The sequence below is a fragment of the Poecilia reticulata genome, chromosome 6 (assembly GCF_904066995.2).
Source record: "Poecilia reticulata chromosome 6, P_reticulata-male-v2, whole genome shotgun sequence".
Taxonomy (NCBI): domain Eukaryota; kingdom Metazoa; phylum Chordata; class Actinopteri; order Cyprinodontiformes; family Poeciliidae; genus Poecilia; species Poecilia reticulata.
In genome coordinates, this window is record NC_088835.1 from 9,933,176 (window position 1) to 9,960,556 (window position 27,381).

Consider the following 27,381-nt stretch of genomic DNA (forward strand, 5'->3'; position numbering starts at 1 on the left):
GAGGTGGTGCTTAGACACTTTGTTACTCGAACCTCCCTCAACTTCAGCTCGGTGTGAAAACCCTGTTCAGATCACCACCGACAGAGAAATCCTTTTATTTTTTTAAAAATATGGTGCGTGTTAGGGGCCTCGGAATTAAAAAGGAGGCTAAATAGAAATGCAGCTTCAAATTGTGACCTCTTGTTTTTTTACGCTACTTTTTGTAGCACAAATGAAGTTTGTGGTTATACCATGACAATGGTTATTCAAGATTTTAAGGAGTATAAATACTTCTTCAAGGTAATAAACATAAATTAGTAGCAATAAATAGATCTGGCAATACTGCCTCTGTTTCTTTCATGATGTTTTATGGCATGTTTCATTTTAATAATTTTGCTGCTGTACAAATTTAAACAAAACTAGAGCTGCAAGCAGTTATCAGTGGGTTCCAAGCTCGACCAATAAAAGAAAAGTATGTCCTGGCCCCGCCCCCCTCTCCTTCCTGCTTCCCGTCGGTCTGCCATCACCTGGCATCTTCGCCTTCACACGACCAACTGTATACTTTTAGCATAGTACATTTTAAATCTAATTTTAAAGGCTCGGAAAGTGTGGCGCTTTGTTCATTGCCCTGTTGATGATTTTCCTTCCTTTTGCCAAAGAGACTAACGTCACACAGAGGGATTTTAAACACACTGGAAAAGATAAAACTTTATTATTTCTCCCTTTTGTGACAATACAAAGTCAACGAGTGCAATTACAATCTCACTGGAAAAGTTACATTCTATCTAGTAGGAGGAACATAGACAGAACGCGGTGAACACCATCGTCTTCGTCGTCCTCATCACCACACCCAGGGAAAAGTGAGGTATCGACCACTACAAAGCTTCTGTGTACAGGTGGGGATTTAACTGTAAGGCAATTGTTACCATGACAACCTGGAGAGACCGAAACAGCTGTGTGCTTCCTTTGCCCCCCCCCTCTCCCTCACTCCTCCATCTGTTTATTTATTAATTTGTTTTCAGTACAGGAGAAAGGCTTGAGCTGATACGATTGACAGCACCACATCACGTCAGGCCGGAGTAAGGACTACTGTCAACGAAACAGAAAACATCACACAAGAAAAACCAGATTGGAACATTGAAAACAAGTCAGGATTCCCAAAACATCTCTGGACGGTGAACTCCGTCTAAGATCCTGCTACTACTCGTCGGAGGCATATTGAAGTTATTTTCGATTTAAATTCCCTGGGTAAGACAAGACTAATGCGTTTTATAACTGGTGATATGTAAAAAAAAAAAAAAAGTAAAAAGATACAGCGCTCCAAAATATATTAATATAATTCTAAATCGATCCAGATTTGGGGACTCTTCTCTTCTCCGTTAAACTTCTTCCTGTTCGCTGCTGCTGCTCTTCGCACTCAGAGAGAGAGAGAAAGAGAAAGAAAGAGAGAGAGAGAGAGAGAAAGAGAGAGAGAGTAATTTAAGAGCCAGAACTTGAGCTGTGGACCAATTATTTCGCTTGGACACATCCCGCCTCTTCTCTGCCTCCTGGAAGTTGATGGCACAAGTCATCTGGGGCAGGCGCGCAATTAAACTTCGGCTACTGAAAGTGGGAATTAAGTTGCTCTAGCGGTTCAGCAAATTTGAATATTATTGGAGATAACGGGGAACAGATGACGCAGGCCGCCGTTCGGCTCCACTTAAACTTCACAGAGCGCTGAGATTAAAGAATCAAATCCTCTATCTGGTTTGTTTTTGTTCCACCAAATTGTTTGGAGTCAGTGGTCTAATGACCACAAGTTGCTTTGTGTGACTTTTCTACCAAAACAGGATTTTTGTTTTTCTTTTTCTTTTCTGGATTCAGCAGCTGATTCAGAGTCGGCCCAAAGTATTAACCTTCAGATGATTGTAGAGCTGAATATCATCTTTATATCTTTTAGTCAGTCAATTAGGAATCACTTTGGTGTTTCTGTAATTAATATTCTAGGCAAAAGTGACTCTAATTTCCCTTTAAGCCATTTAAATGTGAAAACTTAGTTGTTATGACTTTGTCCACTGTGGCTTTTCGTTAAGTGTGTCTAAATGGGACACGACTGGGTGAATAAATCAACAAAACAAAAGGACGAAACAGCTGAGGATGTTCCTGCTAGTTTAAGATAAAACTGGAGCGAAGCAGTCCATTCATTAACGGAGCAAAACAGGCGGTGGACTAATAGGTACTAAAAATCAGAGTAGGTTGTTATATTTAACTCGTTTATAATCACTCGTCAATCCAAAATAAATAAATACGTTTACAGTGCTGCGCAAAAGTGTTCACACCCCTCGGGGTTCTTCTCACACTTTGCCACGTCACAACCACGAACCTCAACGTGTTTTCTGAGAGTTTAAAATAAAATCCGGGGCAACCAGCTGCCTTGCGGCTTAAGCTCAGTGCAAATCCAGGTGTTTGACGAAGGCCTCAGGTGGAAGAAGCTGCTCTTTATGTGGCATAAAGAACAGCAAGGGATTATTAAGCTGTAAGAATTCCTATTTGTTGTTTGCCGTATTTTGTGTTTAGGGGGTTGTTATGCATACATGAGGGGAAAAGGATCTCTGACCAGATGAGACCAAGATAAATTTTTTTGGCTACGTGTAAAACACGACGTCTGGAGGAAAACACAGTAGATCACTCTGAATGTATCATCCCCTACAGAGAAACATGGTGGCGGCATCCACAAGTTCAGACTTGAGCTATTTTTCCAAATCATTGGCAAAACAGATTTTAAAAATATGTCACATTTTTCTTCTAGGTCACAGTTACAAGCTGCAAAAAATACATTGGAGGGTGTGGTTGTGATGCGAAAAAAAAACTCGGTTTGAACACTTTTACCAGGCACTGCTTTGTGGCTTTAGGCTTTTGTTTTGTAAAACCAACTGAAAGAGACTTGAAAATAACGAAGGGTATTTTGACTCGTATTTTCCAGTAAATAACCTTTAAGTCTGAAAGCTCTGACTGGACGCGACTCTCCAGTACAGTTTTCTTCTTCCACAAAGCGGTGATAATTTAAGCTCCTACAAAGCTGACACAGAAATCTTTGGAGACCTTCTCACGAGTCCTTTACTCTGAAACACGAACATGTTCTCTTCTCTTCCTTCTCCTCTGCGCGTACGCGGTCTGCAGTGAGGCGTTTGGGTGATTTCCCCAGTCAGAACCTACTGGATTCATGGCACCAGTTCATCTTTCTGATTAGGCTGCTGTACATTATTGCTGCCAGTGTTGACGGGGCCTGGATGGATTTCCTTTTTTTTTTCTTTTCTTTTCTTTTTTTTTTTTTTAAATCATGGCTAATTTCTTACAATTATCAATTACCGGTACAGGATACAGAGTGCTCCTTATAAAGGAGCTTACGGATAATCGATTGCATCATATTGCTAATGAAGCCGCCGCTTTAGCAGCTTCAGACGAGTCATAACGTTACTAACTAAACCTTAAAAGTATCGGCCTGGCTTTTGTTGTTGGTCTGAAGGCTTGTCACCAAGGATTGTGGACGTGTTTAACTTGGCATAAAGCTTCCTGCTGCTGCGAAGGCATCCCTGATCCTCAATAATGTTCTGGGTGAAGAGACAGGACCTCTGGAGGACTTCATGTCAGGATCATGAAACCACCAGAAGATAAACTGTGCGATGCTGCGTCTTTGTCAAGGAGGAGTTAAAACATTTTCTTATAAGATGTTTTTTTTTTTTAGCATCACTGAGAACACGTTTGTCTGGTTTTAACAAAAAACAAAACAAAAAAACATTCTAAGTGAGATGCTCAGCATCAACCTAAGCTGTTAGATGTTCAGAAAGTTAGCCACTCATAGAAATTCTCCTACTAGTTCACATAAATAATTCACCAAATAGATAATCCACGACTGTGTCTAACTGCTACTGAACACAAAGTGACACAGCGGTGTGATAAACATCTTATATCTACTGTAGAAAGAGGAGCTGTGTCTGCAGGCCGGCAGGGTTTCGGGGTTTCCAGTTCGCCGCTCCGCGCCGGCTTGCTTTCAAAGGATCACGAAAAACCCTCTAAGCAGTAAAATGAACCCGTCTCTCTCTCTCTCTCCTCTGCTGAGGCTGAAAGAGTCCTCTTTGATCATCTCTTCCTAAAAACAAACAGAAAAAAAAAAACACCCTGCTTCTGTCCGCCCTCGGGTGTTTGTGCTCATTACGTATTGGCAGTAGTCACTACAAACTACTGCGGTATGGCCAGGCCGAAGGTGGTGACGTATCTGCAGTCCACACAGAAGAAGGGGTTCTGGGACATCTCCTCTGTTCTGTATAAGGAAACCAGGTGTTGCTACTCTTCAGTTTGTCCACTCGGCATTATTCTGTTCAAAAAGAGGAAACAACAAAAAGGTCAAAATTAACCGAATTCATCTCAGATTAAGATATGACACAGTCGGGGAATTAGTTGTTCGATCTAAATGGAGTTTTCTGGCATGAAAAGAATGAGCGGTTTATCATTTATTTGCCAGTTGCAGTGGTCTTATTGCGATGCGAAAAGATGTCATATCAAACAAGAATCGACACGATACACAAAGAGTAACATTCATCTCTTTGTCACAATGTGTTCCAGGTTAACTTGTCAATTTGTATCACAATTGTGAATCTACCTACTGCCATTTTGTCCCACCTTACTTGCCATCTCCTGTCTGTGAGCAAGTCAATTTACGCTCGTCTAATTGAACTACATGTATGTTTTTATTATGTTAAAGTAAGTCGTTCTTTATAAACTGAAAAATGTCGCGGACAACTGTAGCCATCCTCTTAATGAGGCTGCCAACAACAGTGCCTTCAATCAGAGGCTTCTTCTTGTTTGGTGTAGTACAGACTGCTGCAGGAGATCCTTCTGCCCACAGCAACCAGCATCTACAACCAATCTTTGAAGAGGCTGGGATAATACGAGTCAACATTTAATTTCCTTTCCTTTTTTCCAATTTAATGGAATTGTTATTATGAATCAAGGGGATTAATTATCCTAAAAATCTCTTGCCTAACTTAATAAAATGGCTCTTTATTCCCTGAAAACTGTTTTCTGTGTAACTTTGTTCAGTGTTTGTGCCTCCTTCATTTTTAAAATATAAAAACCCATCCAACCAAAACATTTATGTGCCCTCTTGCTGGTAGATGAGAGTTATTGGAGCCATAAAACCATATTTCCATGATTGGTTGCCGTAATAAATCTGAGTCGTCCCATTGATGGGTATGAATTGAGCCACGGTTCATAGAGGATGTCCTGCTTTAAAAGGCACAATTATATAACCAAAACTATTGGGCATAATGGATACCAAAACTGCAAAAAAAAAAAAGAAAAAAAGGCAATTATTAACAAGCTACTGAATGACAAAGGTTTTATTTCTTACAAACAAACCAGACGTCTGAATTGTGCTCAATCGTTTTCCGACAAGATTCAGTCCTCCGGATTCCAGCTCTAAATGTATGTTGTGTGTAAGCAGCTGTCAAATGACATCGGGTACAAGTTAGCAGACATTTGCAACAGCTTTGTGCAAAGGTGATCACACTTGGTGTAATATTCAGAAATAGTTGAAACGTAAAATGAACATCCATCACCGTCATCCATCAGTTTGAAGTTAGGCGACAGTTCTTGCCTCAAGGAGAGATTTATGATCCCTCACTTTTTTTTTTGGTTGAGCTTTGGATGATCGTGGAAAAGGTGGAGATTAGCTCACAGCAGCTCGGGAAGAGCCTGTTATTGATCTGAAGGCAGTTGTAGTCGCAGTGACTGAGAACATCATTGGGAAAACATTAATATGTATCATAAAATTAAAGGTTTGACAGTGATTCAGAGAAGACTTGGGGGAAAAATACTGTGATCAGATGAGACAAAGGCTGTGTTCACTCTGCAGCCTGAAGTCACCCAGTTCTGATTTTTTGGTCAACTTTTTTTTTTTTTTGCTGTGGCCGTTCACACTGCCAAACATATGCGACCTGTATGTGTTCTACAATGTGAACGGCAAACGACTTGAAAGTATCCCGCATGCGCAGTAGAGGGCGCAATAACGTCAGTGTTCTCAAGAGTTCTGCCAACTGCCATAAAGAAGAAGAAATGCTCAGTGTTTGCCGAAGTAAACATGGAGGCCAGCGGTGGAGCTTAGCTTACACGTTCGAAGTTGTTGTCCAACTGGAGCAGCATATTAACAACTTAATCCTCATTATAGTTCGTCATGGTTGTTGTTTTTCTTCCCGGAGGAAGTAATGATTATGGGTTTCTGTTTGTGAAACTGCTCGAGGTGGCTTTTGTTTCACATTAGTAAACCAATCCGAACTGAACCGGTGGGCCTCCGGCTTCACGGCGTTGAGGGGTCGGTGGACGGGGCCGTGTTCAGGTCTGAGAACCTTCTTTCCTCATCATGCGGTCTTCCAGCATGAAGCCAACCCAAATCATATCATCGACAAAGGAACATCAACATTGTGGCGTGGCTGAGCCAGTCTCTAGGTCTCAATCCAACAAAAGAAAAATAAAAAATCTGTAGGCGGGATCTGGAGCTTTAAGCTGCCAAGCAGCTGTTAACAAACTCTCACTGCTGTGCTTGCCAACAAACGCTCCTACAATAAGAACCAAGCTATGTTTCGAAAGCGGATAAAGATGTTACTTCACTCAATGGCATGGAATTCTTTTTTTTCTTTTTTTACTTTGTTTTTTTTTCTCCAAATTTTTAAAATAAAGCTACCACACACACAAAAAACGAATGCTGATAACTCCTTTGTGAAAAACCCTACAAAATCAGCAGGAGGTGAAGTAATTATTCCCTCTCTACATCTTTTTCTGCTTTCCGTGCACATTCAGACTGTCATCACAACAAAGGGAGACGAATAAGCAGCACCCCGCTGCCTTCGACTCTGAGGCCTTCTCAGGTCTGACATGCTGTCCTCGCCAGTGAAGGCGGACAGCCCCGTTTTAAATTTTCTCCACAAAGAAAAACAAAGCATTTGGATGTAGAGATGCACCAGAGCAGCTGACAAGATGATTACATGTTGCTGCCCTCGCTAGTCTTCCCCAGAATGACTAATCAGTTAAAGTAATCATATGGGATGGCTGATGATAAAACATTTAATTAACATTTTCAAATTAAATCGCTCATTTAAATGCAAATGAATTTTATTGAATAATGTGGTGAAAATCTGCCCAAGTTAGAGATTTTTTAAATGGTTGGATAATGGGCTTCTGCCTTCAGTTCACAGTCACCGTGTGAGCAATGATAACAAATCAGTTATATTAGTAGTACTGACTGTATGTATATGTTTTGTCTTGTTACATCCCAGCACAAATGGCTTATCCAATGTTTCTGAATTCTTGAGGATAACTCAACAATCACTTTGACAATCATAAAGTTTTTCCTCAATCAACTTTTCTGGCAAAATAAAGGTTAAGTGAAATAAAATAAAACTGAAGTTTGAACAACAGAAACTGGCCGGTGCATTTTTATAAACAGTTATCCATTCATGTTTTGCTCAAAAGCAGCGGCCGTCATTGAGCGTTTCAAAAATGTACTACTCTCCAGGACTGAGGCTTGATGGGAAAACAGGGAAACTTGATGGAGAATATAAAGACATGAGATTAATGAGAACCCAGAAATTTGATTTCGCCATTATCTAAAAAAACAGATTGTCTAGTTAAATATTGTTGACCTGAAGATGGAACCTATAAGGACACATAAAGCCTCCGGGCGGTAGTTTGAGAATAAACCATAATGCTGAGGAACACAGTGGATCAGATGCAGCGCTGTAAAAACACCTGTAGTGCTTTTTGCATTTAATTACGTTACAAACACAAACTTCTTGAGGTTTTATAGAAGCTTGCTCAAAGCCCACCAGAGAAATGCAATTTGGTTGAAGTGCTAGTTCAGTAGCCTGATTGCAAAAGTTCACCGCACTGTTCAGATCATGTAAAATCCCAGTATAATCGTTTATTAAATAAATCAAAATTTGCGGTTGAATTTGAACAAAATGTGAAAACACTTGGAGAGGTTGCTTATTTGTGAAAGTAATGAAAAGCAAAAGTGCCAACACTTTTGCCTTGTTGTTTGACTTTCAATAAAATGAGGTACAAGTCTTAAATTAACATTCAGTTAAAGTTTATTTTCTGTTTAAAACATCTAATGAATTTATCTGGAGTGTCTTAGCAAATCTAGAACGACTTTAGAGGAAACCTATTTCATTCAGTAGGTGATATTTAATAAGGCAGGAAAATGAATCCATGCATGTATCTCAGTTTTATGTGCATGACTAAATGACCATGACAACAACTCAGCTGCGCGTCAGAGAACAAGCAGAGTCCTCACGGTCAGGCAGACTCTTTTTTAAAAAAAAACAAAGCAGATGAGATGTTTCTGGATATGCAGTCAAGGTAATTTCAAACAGACTGCAGGCAGATAACAAGCAGATAACTAACAGAGCTTTTTACTCTCCTAAAAGCCGTTTTATTACTCAGAGGGCCACAGGTCTGCATCATTAAATCCCTCCGTTGATACGGAGACGGTTTGGTTCCTACCGAACAACACAAGAGAGGCTTTCACTTTACGGCTGACACCGTCTACGCTTACGAGCTGGTGCTCTTTGAGCCTTTTGGTCAACATTGTTCTTTATATGGAGGAAAAAAAAACCAAAAAAAAAAAACCTTGGTTTTTAAATTCAGCTCACAGTCAGAGAACAGAAGAACCAATAAAACAGCTTTTTCAAAAAGCTATTAAATTTACAGGAATATTTTAGGAGTCTGTAAGTCTCGTCAGGACTCCAAGCCCACCTCCGTCCTATGAATCACATCCACCGATCTCTTCTGCTCGAATGAGCCGAGCCACGTGTACGCCGCAACCGGGAACAATGAGCTGTCCGCTTTTCCAAGAATGGGTTTTGTGTTAAAGCTATTTTATTGTTGATTTTTTTAGGGGAGTTCAGTTTAAAAGCAGTTGCAAGCTGGCGAATAAAGATATGCAAGTAAATAAGAAGATCGTCAAAAAGGGAATTTATTTCAGGAATTCAAAAATTGGAAACTCGCGTATAGATTCATCCTACACTGGGATTTAAATTCCAAATGTCCATATTATGTGTAAAGAAGACAGGTGGTTTGACAAGTAAAAGAAGTCATCTACATTAAACATGAAGAAACAAGAGGAGCTGACATCAGGTTTCACTTAACAGCCCTTCAAATTTGCAATTTCGAACCATCACCTTGGCATTGTCAGGTACGTGTTTCACTTAACGAAACAAGCTACATTTTCAATTATTTCTAATTTCCTGAGCTGCAAATCCGTGCAGACCAAAGTGAAATTTCAAATACTGCAGATGTCCCACGTGTTTTCATTACTGCAAAAGCCAAATGTAGCATTTTCAAAGACCCAAACCTGCTCGCCCGCGCTCTGCCTTCAACAGAGCTCTGCGTCCGTCTGTCTTTGTAGCATCTATGATGTTAATTAACTCGCACCACATGGAGAGCTGCATTAATTGGACAAGGTCTTGGCGTGCTGCTCCATGGACAGACAGGCCAGGGATAATATTATAATGCACCGTTCCATTATTATCACAGAAAACCAACTGGCGGGTTGAAAGATGGACGCCAATGTGCAGCAGGCAGAGCGAGGCTTTGATCACGCTGTGGAAAGGAAAACGGGGGGGTTAAAATGTTGTTTCAGCCTCCAGAGTCTGAGGCAGCTCGGCGTCACTTCCTGCAGAGCAGATGTTGAAGTGCAGGTGTTAGGAAAGCTTAAAAGTAAGTGATGTAACGCCACACAAACGACGGCAATGGTGATAAGATTTACTACACACGGATGGCAACGCTGAGTCACTGCAGGGTGCTCTGCTTGGAGACGCCTGGTGAGTCAGGTGCGTGCACCAAATGTGGCCACAGATGTCATCTCGCGTGGACCGGTCTCTCCACACGGCTCAGCTCAGCTGGCCCGCTGAGCGCAGAGCCCAGATCAAGTGGGCGGATGGTACTGCTGCTTCTCAGCGCGGAGTGACTTATCAGTCGCCAAGGGATTCAATATGGAGCTCTGGCTGATTTTGCAGCGGTGTCATTTAATGTTGCCCAACATCTTATTCCTTTCTGTTTTTTTAATTTTATTTTATATGTGACTGTCCTGGCAGATGCTCGGATTGAATGAAACCAATAATGAGTCATGCATTTTTTTTTTTTTTTTTAAATCCGCTGCAAAACAAACACGAGCAAAGAAACCTCTAATGTGTCTCATCTTACTGCTCGAAATATTTCTGCATCACAAACCAAATCCAGTCGGACTTTAAATGTCAGCAGCTGATCAGATCATTTTTGCAGGATCTTAAGAGTGGATGCTCTGTAAAGGGAATATAAAATGAGTTTTGATCAAGTGCAGACGATTCTCAGCGCCAGCTCCTTTACAGTCTTTTGGAGCTTTTGTGAAACCCAGATGGAGGTGAGCTTTGCCAGCACCTGGAACTTGAAGTGGACAAACTGTCACGCCTCGACCTTTTTCACATTTTGTCAGACTGCAACGACAAAATTCGATGCATTTTATCTGATAATAAACCATTAGAAAAAAGCGCAACATTACGAAGTGGAAAGGACGAGGAAAGAAAGTTGTATGGGTGCTCGTAGCACTCAACCCACTCTGACACAATGCCTTGCAGCAGAGTAGCCGAGAGATGCATGGAGGAGCTGCAGAGATCCACAGCTCAGGTGGGAGAATATATTGACATTATGAGTGACAATAAGAGTGATGAGAAAAAAACCAAAAAGACACTGGTCAGAAAAATAAACAAAATGTCTTCAGCAGAGAAAGAGAAGCAGGAGTTCACCTTCAAGCGGGATAACAATCAAAAACAGCCAGACTATGATTAAATGGTTTGTATTCCTTTGTTAAAAATGCCTAGTTGAAGTCAAGACCGACATAATAATGTGTAAAAATCTCTATATAGTTAAGTCTGTACAGCAGTAAAAGGCGCTTTAACAAAGCGCTGACATAGGTGAGCTGAACACAAATGAAGGCAACATTTTAAATCAAATAAATTTCCTTCCACTTCACAACAATTTTGCAATACTTTGTATTAGTATATCACATACAACCACACCATGCACTGAAGTTTTTGTGAAGAAAAAAAAAAAGAAAAAAAGTGAAAATGTTCAAATGTTCAAATATGACCAGATTTGTAACATAGTGTCCCGGGTTGTCTCCTCGTTTTAGCTCCTTATGGCAACAGAACATGAAGTGAGTCTGGAGCAACGATTCCACAATTATTTTGCAAATTCTATCTTGAGGTTTTATTTTTTTCCTTTCATTCTGAGAGGAACAAACTGCCTTGATTGAGAATCTTTAGTTTCTGACAGACGCCTTGCTTCACAGACCTGAATAGATCAATCAAACTAGCTGCTCTGATTGTAGGAGCCTAGCCGTTTCACTGGCCACGCTGTATGCTAATGCAGAAAGAAAAATCAAATACAAGCTTTAGGGAAAAAAAAAAAAAATCAATCACCATCTCCGATGTCGCTGCCATTAGGCTTCCCATTACCCTGCGAGTAAACTTCCATCTGCAGGCAATTTCCTGTATGCAAAGAACCTCTGCACCGCTCCAATAAAACCCAAGATAAACCACAATATCGGGTGTACTCAATATTTTCCCCTTGAACGTAATTTGCTGAAGAGCGAGGATTAAGTTTTCTATATTTGCTCAATCCGAAGCAAATATGTCGAATAGCGGAGTTTAATAAACGGATCCATGGAGAGAAAGTAGAAGCGTTTTCTCAGGCCACCTACGCTGAAACCCCCCAGCAGATCCGCAGCAATGCAAACCAACCGGCTCCCGTAGTGAAACGGAGAGCGGCGTTCTCCAGACATAAGAGTAGACCCCGCATGGACCTTACCAAGCCCCGCCCAGAAACGCCCCTCGAAAGTCCCACGTGACTTCATGTCTCACATTAACAGCTTAGCTCCAATGTCTAAACATGGCATTTTTCGTTCTCTGCAGAGTATTTCTGAGTCGATTAATGTAGCATTTCTGCCGGATTTTCACAAAATATCAGCCACTACAATGGACAAGGGAACCAGCAAGTTCATGTCATCCTTTTTGGACGACATCAAGGTGTTTGAGCCACGAGATGCTTCCAACATTGTGCGCGTCACAGCTAAATGCTACCGGTCGATGAGAAAAACAGAAGATTCTCACACCCCCAGCATAAATATAGCCGTGGACAAGATCACTGATGCCTATTGTTCTTGCAAGGCTGGGTAAGTTGGGCATTCATGGTTTTGAGGGTTCGAATGTGCCTAGGACTTATACATTGTACTCGGTGCTAGCGTGGCTAACACAATTACAGTTTAGTAAAAAGCCTTTTCAGGTGAAATAAAATCTTTAATGCATGTCAGATACGGTACACATTGCATATTGATCTGTTCAGCTAACGTAAGGCTGTAACAGACAGGCTTCAGGATGTAGAAGTTGTATCGGTACTGCCATTATGCTGTACTTGGTTAAAAGGTTTTCATAATGGATGTGGCCATTATTGACTTAATTTTTTTCATTCACTAAACACCAAGAAAGCAAAGCAATAATACTTACACCAGCAGACAATCCCTTTGTTCTTATTGATCCTACGACAGTTGAGCTGCAAATGTGGTGGTGCACAAGCTTTGATCCAAGCAAGGCTTTCCGTTTCAGATTTTGGAAATCTGAATTGTAGTTCCACAAACATGATCAGGATACCTGACAGATACCCCGCTGACGGAGAACCAATTTTTTTCGAGTCCTGACGCAAAAGCTTTCTGTCGGTCTGGTAGTCCACAATGTACATTAGCATGAGTTTGTGAGACGGTAACCCACGTGATAGCTGCGCTGTGACGTAAAATGGGCATTAGCCAATGAAATGCGGCCCCTGTGGTAAGGTCCATTGACTGCTCCAGCGCAGGAAATGCGGCGGCCATATTTGAGCAGTATATCCTCCTTTTGCTCAATCAAAACAGCAGAAGATGCCTCAGCGCTGAGGGATATTGTTGTTCAGATCAATGGACTATTGATGTGAGGGCTCCACAAACAACATTTCACAAGTAAGATGGACATATTATTGTGTATATATTGTGATTAGAATATTACTTTACTGTATTTATGTCCACTGGTGAGATACCAGCTAATATTAGCTACAGTGCTTGGTGTAATACGGGGTTCAGCCCCGCTATGAAGGCTAACTGAGATTCCGTAAATCTAAAAAAAGTAATTATTCTCTAACATTGTCTTAGATTATCTGACACAAAAGCCTATATTAGAAATGAAACAATGTAACATATATTATAAAACTTATATTATGTGTTATAACATTCACCAGCACAGTTTACACAGGTGGTAAAGACTATTATTTATATGTAATTCTTTCACTAGTAAGATACATCCCAAATCTTCCGTTTTTGTTTTGAAAGTTTCCTAAAGACACGATGTGAGGAAGAAGAGGGAGATATCTATAAAGAGAGACGGATTCACTGCAGCACGGATGAATCTCACATCGGATTTTGTACTCAATCTCAGCTGCTGAATCACTCTGAAGCTAGTACTCGTCGGCTGACAAACATACGGCATATATGTTTTTGCTGTATATATATATATATATATATATATATATATATATATATAAAAAACACACACACACACACACACACACACACACACACATACATACATATATACATACATACATACACACATACATACACACACACACACACACATACATACATACATACATACATACATACAAACATGCATCCAAAATATATTATTCAGTATTAATCATTATTTTTTTGTGTTTGTATAGTTATATAAATATGTATTGATATTACTAAATAATTTCTTAAATAAATTATGAACGACTGTGTGCTTTTTAATATGCTCATCATACATCAATATCAGAATATTCCATTCCTATTCTATTGTTATAGCCACTAAGCATATTTAAATATGCTAAACTATGTATTAAAAATCATACTTAAATAATACAATTGTTTATAAATGTAGCTTTGATAGATGTTTGAATATGGTTTCCAGTAACAAAAAAGCGTGTTATGATTGATTAAATGCGCTGATACGTCATTGTGGCTGCTAAACACATAAGCTGAGTGGAGTGGTGTACCGCTCCAAGATGGCCGCCATGAGGCATCTATTCTTATATTATGTCTATGTTCCCACTGCTGAACGCCAAGCTGCACTTTCTCCCTCCACGGAAACTTCGACCGGATCGCCACGCTGCTCTGGCAGCCGTACGTTTTGCAGGACGCCTAAGTTTCTGTGCGACCCGGGTTTGTTTTTAGATGCCGCTGAACCAGTTTTGGGACTTGACCCACACTCTGTTTATTTACATTTGGCCCGGCAGATGTTAAACCAAGTGGACCCAGTTAGTTTTTGAACCATTTCCCTGCAAGCCTTCCTCCGGCGGAGTGGGAGGGGGTGGGCAAAAGATCCCCACAGATAATAGAAGGGGCCGCCTGATGACGCACTGCGTGGGCATCATCCATTGCGGCACCCTGTCGCCCATTTTGGTTGCTTAACACTTTTAAGAAGTGTGAGCATTATCAGCATTCAGAGGAGAGCTTAAACGTGTGAAACTGCAAACGCGCGCTTCTAATCTTGTCCCGAGAAACTGCCTGTTACTGAATTTAGCTCCAAGCATCTGTCATGTCGCTTTACTGATAGTTCAAGAGCCGTTTCAGGTTTTTGTAAGGGCCGCCCTGCTGCTTTCTTTCCTCTTCTTTTTCTTTTCTTTGTTTTTAAAGAAAGCAGAAACTCTTTTTATAGCAACACGTCTCGGACAAGATATGACATCAATCTTGACCAAGTTAGTGTTTGACTTTTTTTTTTTTTTTAAGAGCGTTGACGTTGGCTTCCCTTGTTAAACTAAACATGCACTGCCTTGTAAAAGTGTTTACACAGAATAAAGTTATCCAGATTTATCACAGTACAACAACAAACTTCAATGTGCTGCACTGGCTTTTAACTTGACATACCGACACAACGTAGCATACGTGGTCCTCGCAACTCCTTCACTTGCTGCGTCCAGCTAAAATATAGAAGGCCAGACTGCGTGATGTAATGTTTACAGTGGCCAACCATCTGACTGGTGGATTTAAGGCAAATACACTGAAAATCATCCTCTCTTCTGTTTTAACGTCAGTAATTTCTTGCCGTTAACACACACACAAAGCAAATGGCGTTTACACGCAGACCCCTGGGTTTCAGCCAGTGGTAGTTTCTTCATTGCCAGAGATGTAGAAGAAAACTCAAAATGCAACACATGCCACTGATGTTTTTACACAGTACTCTTGAAATAAGACAAAAATAACCTGAAAGTAACTTTTCGGCGAGATGCATAAGCTTGTTTTGTAATAATTTGAGTATAGATAAAAAATAAAAAGTACTGGTTAAACTGGCAGATGTTTTTTTTTTCACGTAAAGCAGGAAAAATATTTGCAGCGTAACGCTTTAGAATATCTGACTTTGGTTTTTCAGTCCATTTTCAGTCCAAGTTCCCTTCGGTTCTATGTAGCTGGCTTGATAAAAGCCTGACTTTTGATGTATTATCAGCCAAACTCGGGCTCATATTTGTGGGTTATTGAACTTATGTTATGTGAAACAGGCTTTAGTGGTGGCAGCATCATACTGTGGGGGTGTTTTTTCTTTTTCATTAGGAGATTCAGAGAATATGATCAGAGTTGATAGGAAGATTAGCCAAATGCAGAGCAATAAATAACCTGTTGGGGTTTTTAAAAAATTACATAAATAGGACAACAACCCTAACCATAAAGCCAGAGTTACAATGAAAAATATTTCATTTAAAGCATATTTCTGTGCTAAAATGATCCGGTCAAAGTCCAGATCTAAATCCAGTTGGAAATCGTTACAATTTCCTTAATTAGTGGAAAAAAAGTCCGATGGTAACCCAAACATCCCAAAGGAGAAAGTCTGGTGATCTCTCTGTGGATTGGAGGAAAATCCGAGTCTAATAAGAAGAACTAAAGCCGGCAGAGACGCACCAACATCTCTGCAGCTGCACTTATAATGAAGTACAGTTCCACAAATTGACTCTGAGAGCTAAATACAATTACACACCACACTATTCAGATTCAATTTGCCAAACATTTTGATCATTTTCCTTCCATTTTATAATTACACGCTACTTTGTAATTGTAGATGTGAGCTAATTAAACTGTGCTAAAATTGCTGAACGTGACAGCTGAGGGTGTAAATACTTTTACAAGGTGACATGGTTAACTACATTAGGTTCCCCTTTAATCTGTTGTATTTCAATACTTTCACACAATCCACCCAAAAGCCGGCACACAGGCAGTAGAGAGGAGCCTAAGCCAGCCTAGGATTGATGAGTCCCATCATCCCGAACAGACTTCGTGTCTAATGAGGAGGCTCTGTGGATCTGTTGAGTCTAAGTTAACCACGTTTCCACTGGCAGAGCAGTCTCCAGATCCCCACTCCTCCCGTCTCCGGGTCCAACGCAGTCCACACCGCTTCTCCCAGCCATTTGTCAAACCGTCGCCAACATTAAATTATTACGGCCCAAGAGACGCCGTCTACCTCGAGGAAGAGACCGAGATATGGGCGCGCCGCATCCGAGACGGAGACCTGGATGAAAAATCGCCCCGCGCAAAAGGCGGATGTTTGTTCGGGCCGCGCTCCCTCGATTCTGCAAGCTTTATCATCAAAGTTTGAACAGTGTCTGGCAAGAGAGGAAGAGAAGTTCTCCCCGCACCAGCCCTCTGCGTTTCACTCCGGGTGTCGTAAATCATCTCGTTTCGTCTCAACTCCGCTCACTTCTGGGGCTGACGCACCTTGAGTCTTCCTGACTGCTCTCAGGTGCAATAAAAATAAACAGAAAGGATGAAGGATGGTGTTTTCCAGAGAAAACACCACAAAAAAAGAAAGAAAAAGAAAGCGGTTTTTATGTGACCCAGAATACTTTCATTTAGCTTTTTTTAAGACCTTCTTTTTTTTTTTTTTTTTTTAAACAGGCACTGGATGAACTCAAACCAACAGGCATTCACAGACATGGAGGCTAAATGCTCTGCAGGAAGACATTTATTAGGACAGAAGGATGGGAATCTGTGTTCCTGGAAGATTTTTATCTGCTGTTGCCTGTAAGCCGTCTGCTTATCTCCATGTTTGCTCTTTAAAAGGAATTCAACTAAATGTTGAGCTGGATGCTGGAGCCCCTGTTGACTTCTCAGGACGTATTCTGAAAACACTGTTATTTACGCTGCTAGACCCGTGGCCTCCCCGCCATGTAGCTTTTGAAATAAAGCACAGACTACAAAGAAAACAAACAAAAGAAAAGATTAATATATATATATATATATATATATATATATAAATGTTCTTTTGAAAGCAGGGATAAACAACATTTCTGAAGCCAGTCACCTCACTGGTATCCAAGCATCTGCTTCATTCTCCATTCTCTTCCAAATGGCAACGGTATCCATGTTGGAAATATGCTTATCAGAGCAGAACAAATCACATTGTGCTGTACTCCACAGAGGTTTATGTAATACACCTGTGGATATTTTTTTTTCTGTCTGCGTGCAGCAAATATTAACCATATATTAGCAAACTTATGTGCATCGATTGCTTTTTATTTTTCCAGAAATCATGTAAATCAGATATTTGAACCGTTGCGTAACCTCCGCTGCGTTCAGCCTGCTGTTACCGAGACGACGTGGCCTCAGAAGGAATATCCAAGGATAGCAACTATATTTATTATGTTTATTACGGAAGGGCTGCATAGCTTGTTTTATTGGATAAAACATGAGCGTGCTTCGCTCTAAAGCTCCCACTGGTGAGCATCTTGTGGCTGTGAACTGCGTGGTGACATTAACCAGATGCCTTGCGAAGGTTAAGAGGCCAAGCAACATGAAGATGTTCTGCTCTGACAAACTACTACACTGTAATGTTTTTTCTTCTTTTTGTTTTGGAGGGGGTAAAAGCTAGGAGAGAAAAAAAAAACATCCCAGTAGCAGGCGATGTGTTGGAAAGATTTTAAAGCCCTAATTATTTCTCAGCAGCCAGAGGTTACAGAAGTGTTTCACTGTGCTCTTGATGAATGATTTTGTTATGGTTTCATTTTGATATTTTTTGCACCTGACTAGAAGAGCCTATTTGACACAATACACACAATTTAGGCACAATAAAAAATAAAAATAACTGATCGCCATTGTTCGATCGATCATCTGTCTGCTGTTTACCAAGTCTGCCATTTTTAATCCCAGCGTGATTTTTTAGTTAACGGTAACAGCTTTTGTGGCGCTAGAGCATCCTCTTCATCAGGCTGTTCTTCAGTCAGAGACTTCTTCATGCTCACTGCAACACTGATCACTACAGCATATCCCTCCTATCCACAGCCATTACCAGTTCTTTGAAAAAACCTTGCATAATATGAGTTCTTACAGTAATTAGGACTAATTGTGCTAAATTATAAGACGCTACAGGCAGTTTAACATGTGACCTATGCAGTCATGGTGACGACACACCATAAAATCCCAGTCAACTCCAAACACAGCGACTCCTCTAACACACACGCTGTAACGTTGCCTCTGCTCCCAGCATTAATAATCAATCGCCGATCACCACGGAAACGCTCCTTCAGTGTCCCGTACAACTAAAATATTAAGTTATGGGGAAATAAATAAAAAAATAAATACCCCCTTGTTAAATCATTCTTAAATAATTTAACAAGGGGGTAAATTGTTACTGGTCTGGCCTATTTAAAGCCAGACCAGTAAAAAACTAAAACTAAAAATAATACAAACCCATCTCACAAGTATGTTAAGAGATATTAAAAGGCGATTGTGACCAGACCTAAACCCATTCAAGAGCACAAGAAATAGACATTAACATCTGTTAATTTGGAAAGGGTTACAAAGCAAGTTGTAAAACATTTTGAGCCCAAAAATCCGCCTCAAACAAAAAAGTCTTGATTATCAAACTATTCTGTGGACCAATAAGATAAACGACAGCTTTCTGAAAAGAGAAAAAGCAACAGAGCACTTCAGCTCTCTGACTTTTTTTTTTTTTAAACATATATATAATTGATCAGGAATTCTGGTTTTGTACTCGTACAAATTGACATCGGTTTGCGATCTTAAACTCCAGGTCAGATGGGTTATGCAAGCAGGATGATGAGGTTGGGAATAAGAGCTTTTTCAGAATCTTGGTAAAAGATTCTGAAATGGACCAGTCAAAACCTGAAGTCTGATTCACATACTGTGGCATGACCTTAAACCATTAAGTAATCCATTTATCACTATTCACGTAGTGGTGCAGCTAAATTAAAACAGCTCTACAAAGAAGAGTGGACCAAAAACTCCTCCATAGTCATCGAAAATACTCTTGAAAAAACAAACGCTGGTTGGTTGGGACAGCTTTTATTTTTAACTCTAAGAAATAAAGCAAACCTTTGAAAACATTTTAGGTAACCTTTGTGCGAAATTTGAATTTGTTTGATGATCTGAAGAAAGAAAAAAAATCACCAGAAAGAGGGGCAAACAGCCAACTTCTGTGTACAACTTTTAAGCTTGTAAACCAACTAAAATGTATCAGTGCATCTCACTAGCACTACACAATCACATCATTGAACTACTACCTGCTCCTTTGCATGTGCCGTGTCGAGAGACTCACCATGCGGTGGACGTGTTGTAGGGCAGGAGCGTGGGGCTGTGGCTCTCTCCTCTGAGGCTGTGTCTGGGTTGGTAGTGGCTGCTGGGCACCATGGGCTGGGCCTGGGCCTCGCTCTCCTCGGGCATGGACCGGTGCCACTGGTTCCGGGCCTTCTTCAGCCAGCGGCCGCCCAGACCCCACTTCTCCAGGTAGATCCGGCAGAGCTCGTAGTTTATGGCTGAGTAGTAGAGGAAGTCCAGGGCCAGCAGCACCATGACGAAGAAGCCGTAGATCCACACGCCGACCAGGGCTGTGTAATTACTGCCAGAAGAGAGAGAGAGAGAGAGAAAGAGACGGGGAGCAACAGCACGGCTTTATCTGGGAAAAGATGGTGATTAACAGTCTTTACATGCCGAAAGCTTCCATTTTGATATTCTAAAAGCTAAGCTCCCAAATCCCGAAGGCTACGGTGGTGCTGCCAGGTGTGAACGTTCGCTATTCACTTGGCAGGACCAAGATGTTCATCCAATTCTCCCTTGGTGAAAAAAACAAAAAAACAGTTAGATAAATAAATATAAACCTCCATCTGTTCCCTTTGCAGTTTCTTAAAATCAGCTGCACAAATTGAACAAAGAATTGAATTGGCACAAGAGACTTTTTAATTCTGGCTTTGACAAAAACAATAAAAAATAAAATAAACATCTCTTCGCCTCTTACTAATTTTTTTCTTCATGCGTTGCATGATCCGGCTGGATTTATGTGGGTCACATTTGAACTACTTTAGTCTACAAATATCCTACAAATGGATGAAAAGAAAAGATAAGAAGAAAAAAAACCCACTTTGACTCAGACGAGGAGTTGACACTCAATATTACTTGAAAATAGAGATTTATTTGCAGGGAAGCAAATTTTATTTGCCTCGCTATCCAATTACAGTAACCGCGCTGATTAACGGCGTGATAAACCGTGATGTGAAAACGCTTCTGGATTTGGCAAATCAAGTGAATCCTATTAGGTTGTGAAATCTCAGAGCCCTATAGATATTAATCTGGAGAAAACGCTTCAGATGGATGTGCTGAGCTGCCCCGGAGGTGCATTAGAGAAGATGACTGCTGCCTCTGCTCTCAGATCTGCAACAATGCATTGCTCACCTCACCTGCATGGTCCCCACTTTTGATTTAGAAACAAACACTTATTAAATCTTGTGAGACGCGTCGAGGGGAAATGTTTACAGCACGGCGCTATATGTGTTCAGGAAGAAATTGCGCTCATTGCTAGGAGGAAATTGTCGACTTGTTATTAGATATGTGAACTTAAATCCCTCTAAGGGTAGATGATGCAATTCATCAGCTATCAGCAGCTCCACTTTCCCTGCCTGTTTTTTTTCCCCAGCATTCATTTTAATGTGACTCCACCAGTTTGCCTTGCAGCAGTCTAGAAGGGCTGCAAATATCCAGAGCTCAGATGAGAGAATCTGTTGACAAGAAAACTGGTTGTGCATCCCATCACTATGATCTTTATGAGTCAAAAAAACAAAAAAAACAAAAAAAAAACACACACACATTGTTGGAATACAGTCATAAAAAGCCATAACTGCAGCAGCTTACGTCGTATGACCTTAATCCGTTTAAGGACACAGTAAAGAACAAGCTCTGACCAGATGAAATGGGAATTGAGATGTTGGGATGCTTTTCTTTAGCTCAGAGCTGAATGGCTCATCCTAGGAGGTAGAGACTGTAAAAAAATAAATAAAAAAGCCTGAGTTCAAGGCAGAGGTTCACATTCCAGCAGGAAGAAATCTCCAAACGCACAATGAAGCTAAAGCAGAAGGCTTTTCAGATCAAAGCATATCCTTGTGTTTGAAGGGCCTATTCAAAGTCCGCACTGATATTCAGCTGAGGCGATGCTTGAAAAATATTCATAGACACTTACTGTCCAGTCTGACTAAACTTGCTCTTTTGCAAAGACGGATGGGTAAAAACGTCCATCTCTACTGATGTGTATGCCACACTATTAAGTTTTTTTGTTTTTTTTGTCACTGTTTCAACTTCACTATTTTGTGTCGGAGCGCCACATAATACTTTGAAAGTTGTATTCGTAACCACTTTCAAAGTTAATAAAGTCGAATAGGCGTAAATGTTTTTTTGCATTTCCTTTCAGCTCCTGTTTTTACCCTGACGACTCCTTCAAAGGTCAAATGCCCTTTGGTGTTTAACACCTGCAGCGCTAAACCTCCAACCTGTAATAACATTTCCACCATGTGGTGTGAGGAGAGAGCAGTGTTGTGGCCACTTCTTTTTTTTTTTTAGCTTTGCCAATGGTAAATATCAAACCCGCAGGCTCATCACCTTTTGAGCCAAGATGAAAGAATTGCTCACTGGGCTTCCCAATGCTAAAACTGAAATACCACGGCCTGCTGGGGGAGAGAAGAGGGGCAGCGTGAACCCACTGCATGCTGGGAGGGCATTAGTACAAAAAGCTGTGGTTTTGCCACCTAAACCTCCCGCTGAGAGCTCCCGCAGAACGAGAGCCACCGTTTTTCTGTCCTTCACGCAGCAGAAATCCCCTCAGCCTGCTAGCGAAAAAGCCCGTCCTGCAGGTACATCGTACCACGGCTCATCAGTACGGACCTAACTATTAATCCTTTCCATCCAACAACTGTATTTTGATAGAAACTAGACAGAAAGAAAATAACATAACAGAGGGCATCAGAGTAGCAGGGTCGTGGGTACGTGCTTTCAGCATCTGCTCTTCACTTTCATGCTTCTGAACGCCTCTCTAAGCTGCGGCTCAATGTCGACGAACTTCTTAAGCAAAAGGTGAACCATGTCAACGAGCGGGACGGCGAACAGAAAGTCGGTCCTCTTTTAAAAAAAGAAACCTTTTGGTCCAACGTGGCTGCAGGCAGAGAGTCGCTGAAGAATCACGACCACCACCTTTTTCCCATTAATCGCTTTTATTAACAGCTCTTGTTTATGCCTCCAGTTTATATCCATGGTTTGGTTTCTTCCTACATGCACTTCATATCAATAAACAAACCATTTGCAATGTTATGTAGTTTGGTGAAAATGAAGAAAAAAGCGAGTGTATTTAGTGTTTTATTGACTGATGTACTGTTTCGTGTGTGTGTGCGTGTGTGTGTGTGTGTGTGTGTGTGTGTGTGCCATGTTTAGTAACAGCTGGGACGAGCCAAACCCCCCTCCTGTGACCATGAACAAGATAAAACAGGCAAGGAGAATGAATAAGTAAATGAACGAATGATGTCACTACATGATTTATCCATTTATAGCCTAACAGTGTTTCATTTCTCGGTCTGACACGTATTTTCCCCGAGACGTGACCGTGACACATATTTACTAAAAAGAAAACAAAATAAACAGCCTGGATATATATTTTGTTTTTAGCCAAAATGCTCTGTTGATGTTGCTTGGATGCAATTTGGGTCGTTTTTATCTGGTGACCCAGTTTGTTTCATTAGAAACCAGAAAGTTCCTCGTCGTCCTTCATTTTTAACGAGTTGTACAACGACCTGATCAAACTCCACTAAATCTCTTTAACATGAAATAAGAAACGTAAGAAGGTGAAACAATGTAGATGTCACTGGGTTGTCATAGCGATTCTAGTTTGCAACGGAAAATGACTTTTGTTCTCTGAATGTTATTTGCATCTTGCACACAAGAAGCTAGCAGAAGCTAATACTAGCTAAGTTCATCTTGGACATTTTAACACATTTCAGAACCGGAAACTCAGCTCCATATTACAGCCGGCCCAAGGCAGAAGCAAACCAAGCTCCCAAATGCACTACATGTATTCCCACATAATTGGGATCTCAACAGCTCATCCGTACAGACGATTGTCAGCACATAAAACAAAAGATTCAATCTTCTTAAGGAAAACATGTAATTTATTCAGGAATTTGAAATAACTTACAAAATAGTTGTAGACTGAAAAAATTATGATCTTGATTAACAGTTATAATGCAATCCTGAGAGTGTAAGAAGTTCTCGGCTTTTGTTTGTGCCGGAGTCACATCACATCTGCATATATCCAATCTCACCTAGTTTTGGTAGTATATTATGAAACTAGGGCTCTTGAATTTGCAACACGCCAACAGTCTCGCTTGAAGAATTACACAAATAATTTTCTTTATTTTAATAAAGAAATGTCCCGTTCACGCTGATGGGCATATTTGGAAATCTGGATCCAAATTACATTTTTTCTAAGGACCTGATACAATATCGGGTCAAGTCTGCTCAGTATGCTGCTCTAAAGCCATAATCTAACCCTGTGGTATTAAATCAACCCAGTTCATCTTTGTTCTAAGACTATGTTAGCAAATACAACCCTCATGTTGGGTTTCTTTGCAACCTTTCTTTTTCAAAGGTGTGTGACTTTTCAAAAGTTCCAGTTTTTCCACCAATAGTATGTGAAGATCCCTTTATGTCTCCTTCTGCAGAGCGTCGAGGACGATTTAAACGACAAGAGACATTTATTGTAATATTTCACCCTGATTAAACCTATGAATCTTAAAAAAAAAAAAAACCTTAAAAGGAAACAGGCAACGAGGCAGCTTTAATGCGTACTTACTTGTGTGCGTAACCGTCTGAGGTGGTGGTGAGGTTGACCTGCATGACCATCTGAAACTCGGTGTCGTTGCAGCAGTACTTGAAGGCCGTGTTGTTGTGGTGACAGCAGAACATGTAGGTCTTGTTGTCTGAGAGGCGCGGGCAGTGGAATCCAAAGTGGTACCGCCCTTTATGGTCGAAGTAGGGTTCGCACACCCGGTAATGAGCCGAGAGAGCTGCAGCGTCGGAGGAGAACACGACAAGTCATTGTTGCTGTTTTCAGATCCATCCACTCAAGAGCAAATGTAACTCACGACCTTTGAGGCAGAAATTGTGTTTATCTCCCGGCTCTGAAACCCCCTTATTAGATTTATTGATGGAATACTGCTCTTAAAGGAAAGGTCTCGCAGCCTGCAGCTGCAGCACTGGAAGACCTCTGAATACCTAATGTTGTTCTTTTTGCTTTGAAAGCTGCTGGACACAGAAAGACTCCTGTGTCTTGATAATGTGAGGAACGCGAAGCGAGCGGGGTTTAACTTGCAAAAATAACCAAATATGAACAGCGCCTGGCAAAACCAGACGCAATCCTCGCGCGCGCGTAATTGTTTCACGTGATTTGAAATGATTAGCACCAAATTCCTGGGTTGTGTTCTGGTCGAAGCTGGAAGGACAAAACCTTACAATTAGTTTTTTTTTGTTTTTTTTTAAAAACTCCCTCTGTTTCATGTGGAATCTGAAGATACAAGGTTAGAAAAGGAGGATCATTACAAAGTAAAAGAAAACCGCACTGAGCAAATGGTAATTCTTGCTCATTTGCATTCATATATAACTGTGCCGTCAAGTTCCTTCAGCGTCAGAGCGAGATAAATATCTGCATTCTTGCTGTTTACTGGGAGGAATAAAAATAATGCAGCTTCTGCTAGTCGAAATAACCTTTTTGTTGACATTGAAATCTCGGGAAATCAACGTGAGCTCCATCTGACAGTAGAACAACTCCATAAGAACAAAGAATGTGACATTAAAACATGCCACAACTCTTCCACTTTTGTCCTCACCAATCAGCACTAGCTACTTAGCATCGTCTCATTTTTATTACCAATAATAAGTGCAGGAAAACATATTGCAGCTCGCAGTGAGACAGCTGTGCTGCGCCGTGGCGGTATAAAAACCGCACAGAGGACATTTATTCACACACTTAATGAGCTCAAGCACTTGCTCTCTTACCCGTAAGACTGGGGCATACTCATGAAGAAAACTGCTGAGGCTGCCTTCGTGTGCATCTCTTTAATAATCTTCAACTTTTGTTTGAACAGGAGGAAAGAGCAGAGAGGAGTCGACGCAGAACAACGCAGGCCGTAAAGTAGCTTTAAAGGCTGACAGGGAAATAAGGAAGTAACCTTGCAAAAGCATCAACGCCCCGATCTGTCATGTTACGACCACAAACATCAACGTTTCTAATCAGGATACTCTGATATTCCAACACAAAATAGTGTGTAATTGTGATGTTTTTTTTGGTAGTTTTCCCAGATTAATCCTCTTTTTGCATGATCTGTCACTGAATGGCCACTTGCTGGGTTTGAAGAGACACCTGAAGCCTGGAATATTTGACCTTCTCCACAACTTCCTCCCTGACCCCTCTCTCTCTCTCCCTCCGCTGTGCTCCTTCATCTGCTCAAATTAGTAAAGTAGTAAGTAAATTCTAGGGTTTTCCTTACTGTTATTAGAGTAAAGGGAACTCAGTACAAATCCATGAAATATGTAAAAAAAGAAAAGAGAAAAAAGCCAAATAGTTATTCATATTTTTCCAAGATAACGTATCGTTGGAGAGCGTTCAACAATACGTTGTCTTGTATGTATTGTTGCAACTTGTTTGTGGATATGCTAATATGATTTGTTGCCCTCTCTTTCTCTCTCTGTGCCTCATCATCATCAGACAAAGCGTGAATAAAAGGACGCCTGTTGACGTGACGTGCTCTCGTGTCACTTCGGCTGTAAGTAACTCGTCTTTCTCTCGGGAAAGCCTAGAAATCTGCCTGCGCTGGTAATGAACGAATTGTTGCTGCGGTTTAGTTTGGAGGTCCACTTTAGACACGAGTCTTTCCGTAACCTCAGGCGGAGACGGATCGGTATTTGAAAAGTCGTCCTCTAAGAAAGTAATGAGGTTCGGCGTCTCCGGCAACCTTCTCTGCGCCACGCTCGACTTTTGACAGCGGCGAGGTTAAATCACAGCAGATCTCTGGAACAAAGGGAAACAGACAAAAAAAAGCGCGTTGAAGTGACGGGAAATTACGCTGAGCTTTTGATTCAGCGAAGCTGGCTGAGAGGAAGCCCGAGACGTGGACCGTAGCGTTCGGATCTGGTCTCTTGGAAACCAGCTGCTCCCCACGAAGCTGCCGCCACTGTGACACACACCCACACCTGCTTAATTTCATTAACGCCTCCTGAGATTCAGGACGCCATTAACAGCTGGGCTCTCCCCGACGCAGTTTGTTTACAAGCTGAAAACCATCGCGGCTCTTTGCAAGCGGAACAAAAAGCCCCTGAACGTCAGAAAGCGTTCACACGGTGATCCTGCTGGATCTATTGCTGCTTTCACATCTACAAGTTTCTTGCCTCTTTTGTTCCGAGGCATTAAAGTTAATGATCCATTTTATCCGACTCTCATTTAAAAGAAGAGGAAATTGAATAAAGTAACTTCTCATTTCTCAGAATGTGAAATAATGGCTTAATTTGTCTTTCAATTATGAAAACAGAGAAGAGAGAGCTGGAAAGCAACATGGCTGACTGCAGGTTTAGCTGCCTGAGTTTAAACAAACTGATTCATGTTCAGAGTTCACCAGTTAATTACTTTGAATTTCATGTGGATACATTTTTGACTCCAAATTATCCTTGCACACTCATCATCATTGACTAACTCCTCTATTCGGAAAGTTGAAGATCTCCTGGAAAAAAAGAACCGCTGATTCGTTGCAACGTTTAAAAATTATTTTACAGCCAAGAAGAACAAACATAGGTCAAGCCATGTCATCATCAAGGAGGGACAAGCACAGATGATGATGTCATGGCTTTGGAAGCTTCTGATAGGTTAACTGACTCGTCTGAGCTGATTGGAGACACACCTGTGGATGTGTCTGGGTTACAGTATGTAGAAATATTGTAACCTGTCTGTAGATATAACA

General features: G+C 41.0%; 1 protein-coding gene across 4 annotated transcripts in view; it reads right to left on the reverse strand.

Moving 5' to 3' along the window:
- Positions 1-667: 667 nt before the first annotated feature.
- Positions 668-27,381, reverse strand: part of shisal1b (shisa like 1b) — a 53,871-nt gene continuing 27,157 nt past the window's right edge. For 3 of the 4 annotated variants that reach the window (XM_008432778.3, XM_008432777.3, XM_008432780.3), the window contains 2 exons: positions 24,225-24,438; positions 19,655-19,958 (listed from right to left, as the gene is read on the reverse strand). In XM_008432778.3, the coding sequence (XP_008431000.1) occupies positions 19,655-19,958; positions 24,225-24,438 (518 nt within the window). Of the gene's footprint in view, positions 4,334-19,654; positions 19,959-24,224; positions 24,439-27,381 lie in introns of those variants that run through there. The other variant, XM_008432783.3, reaches the window with a different exon arrangement.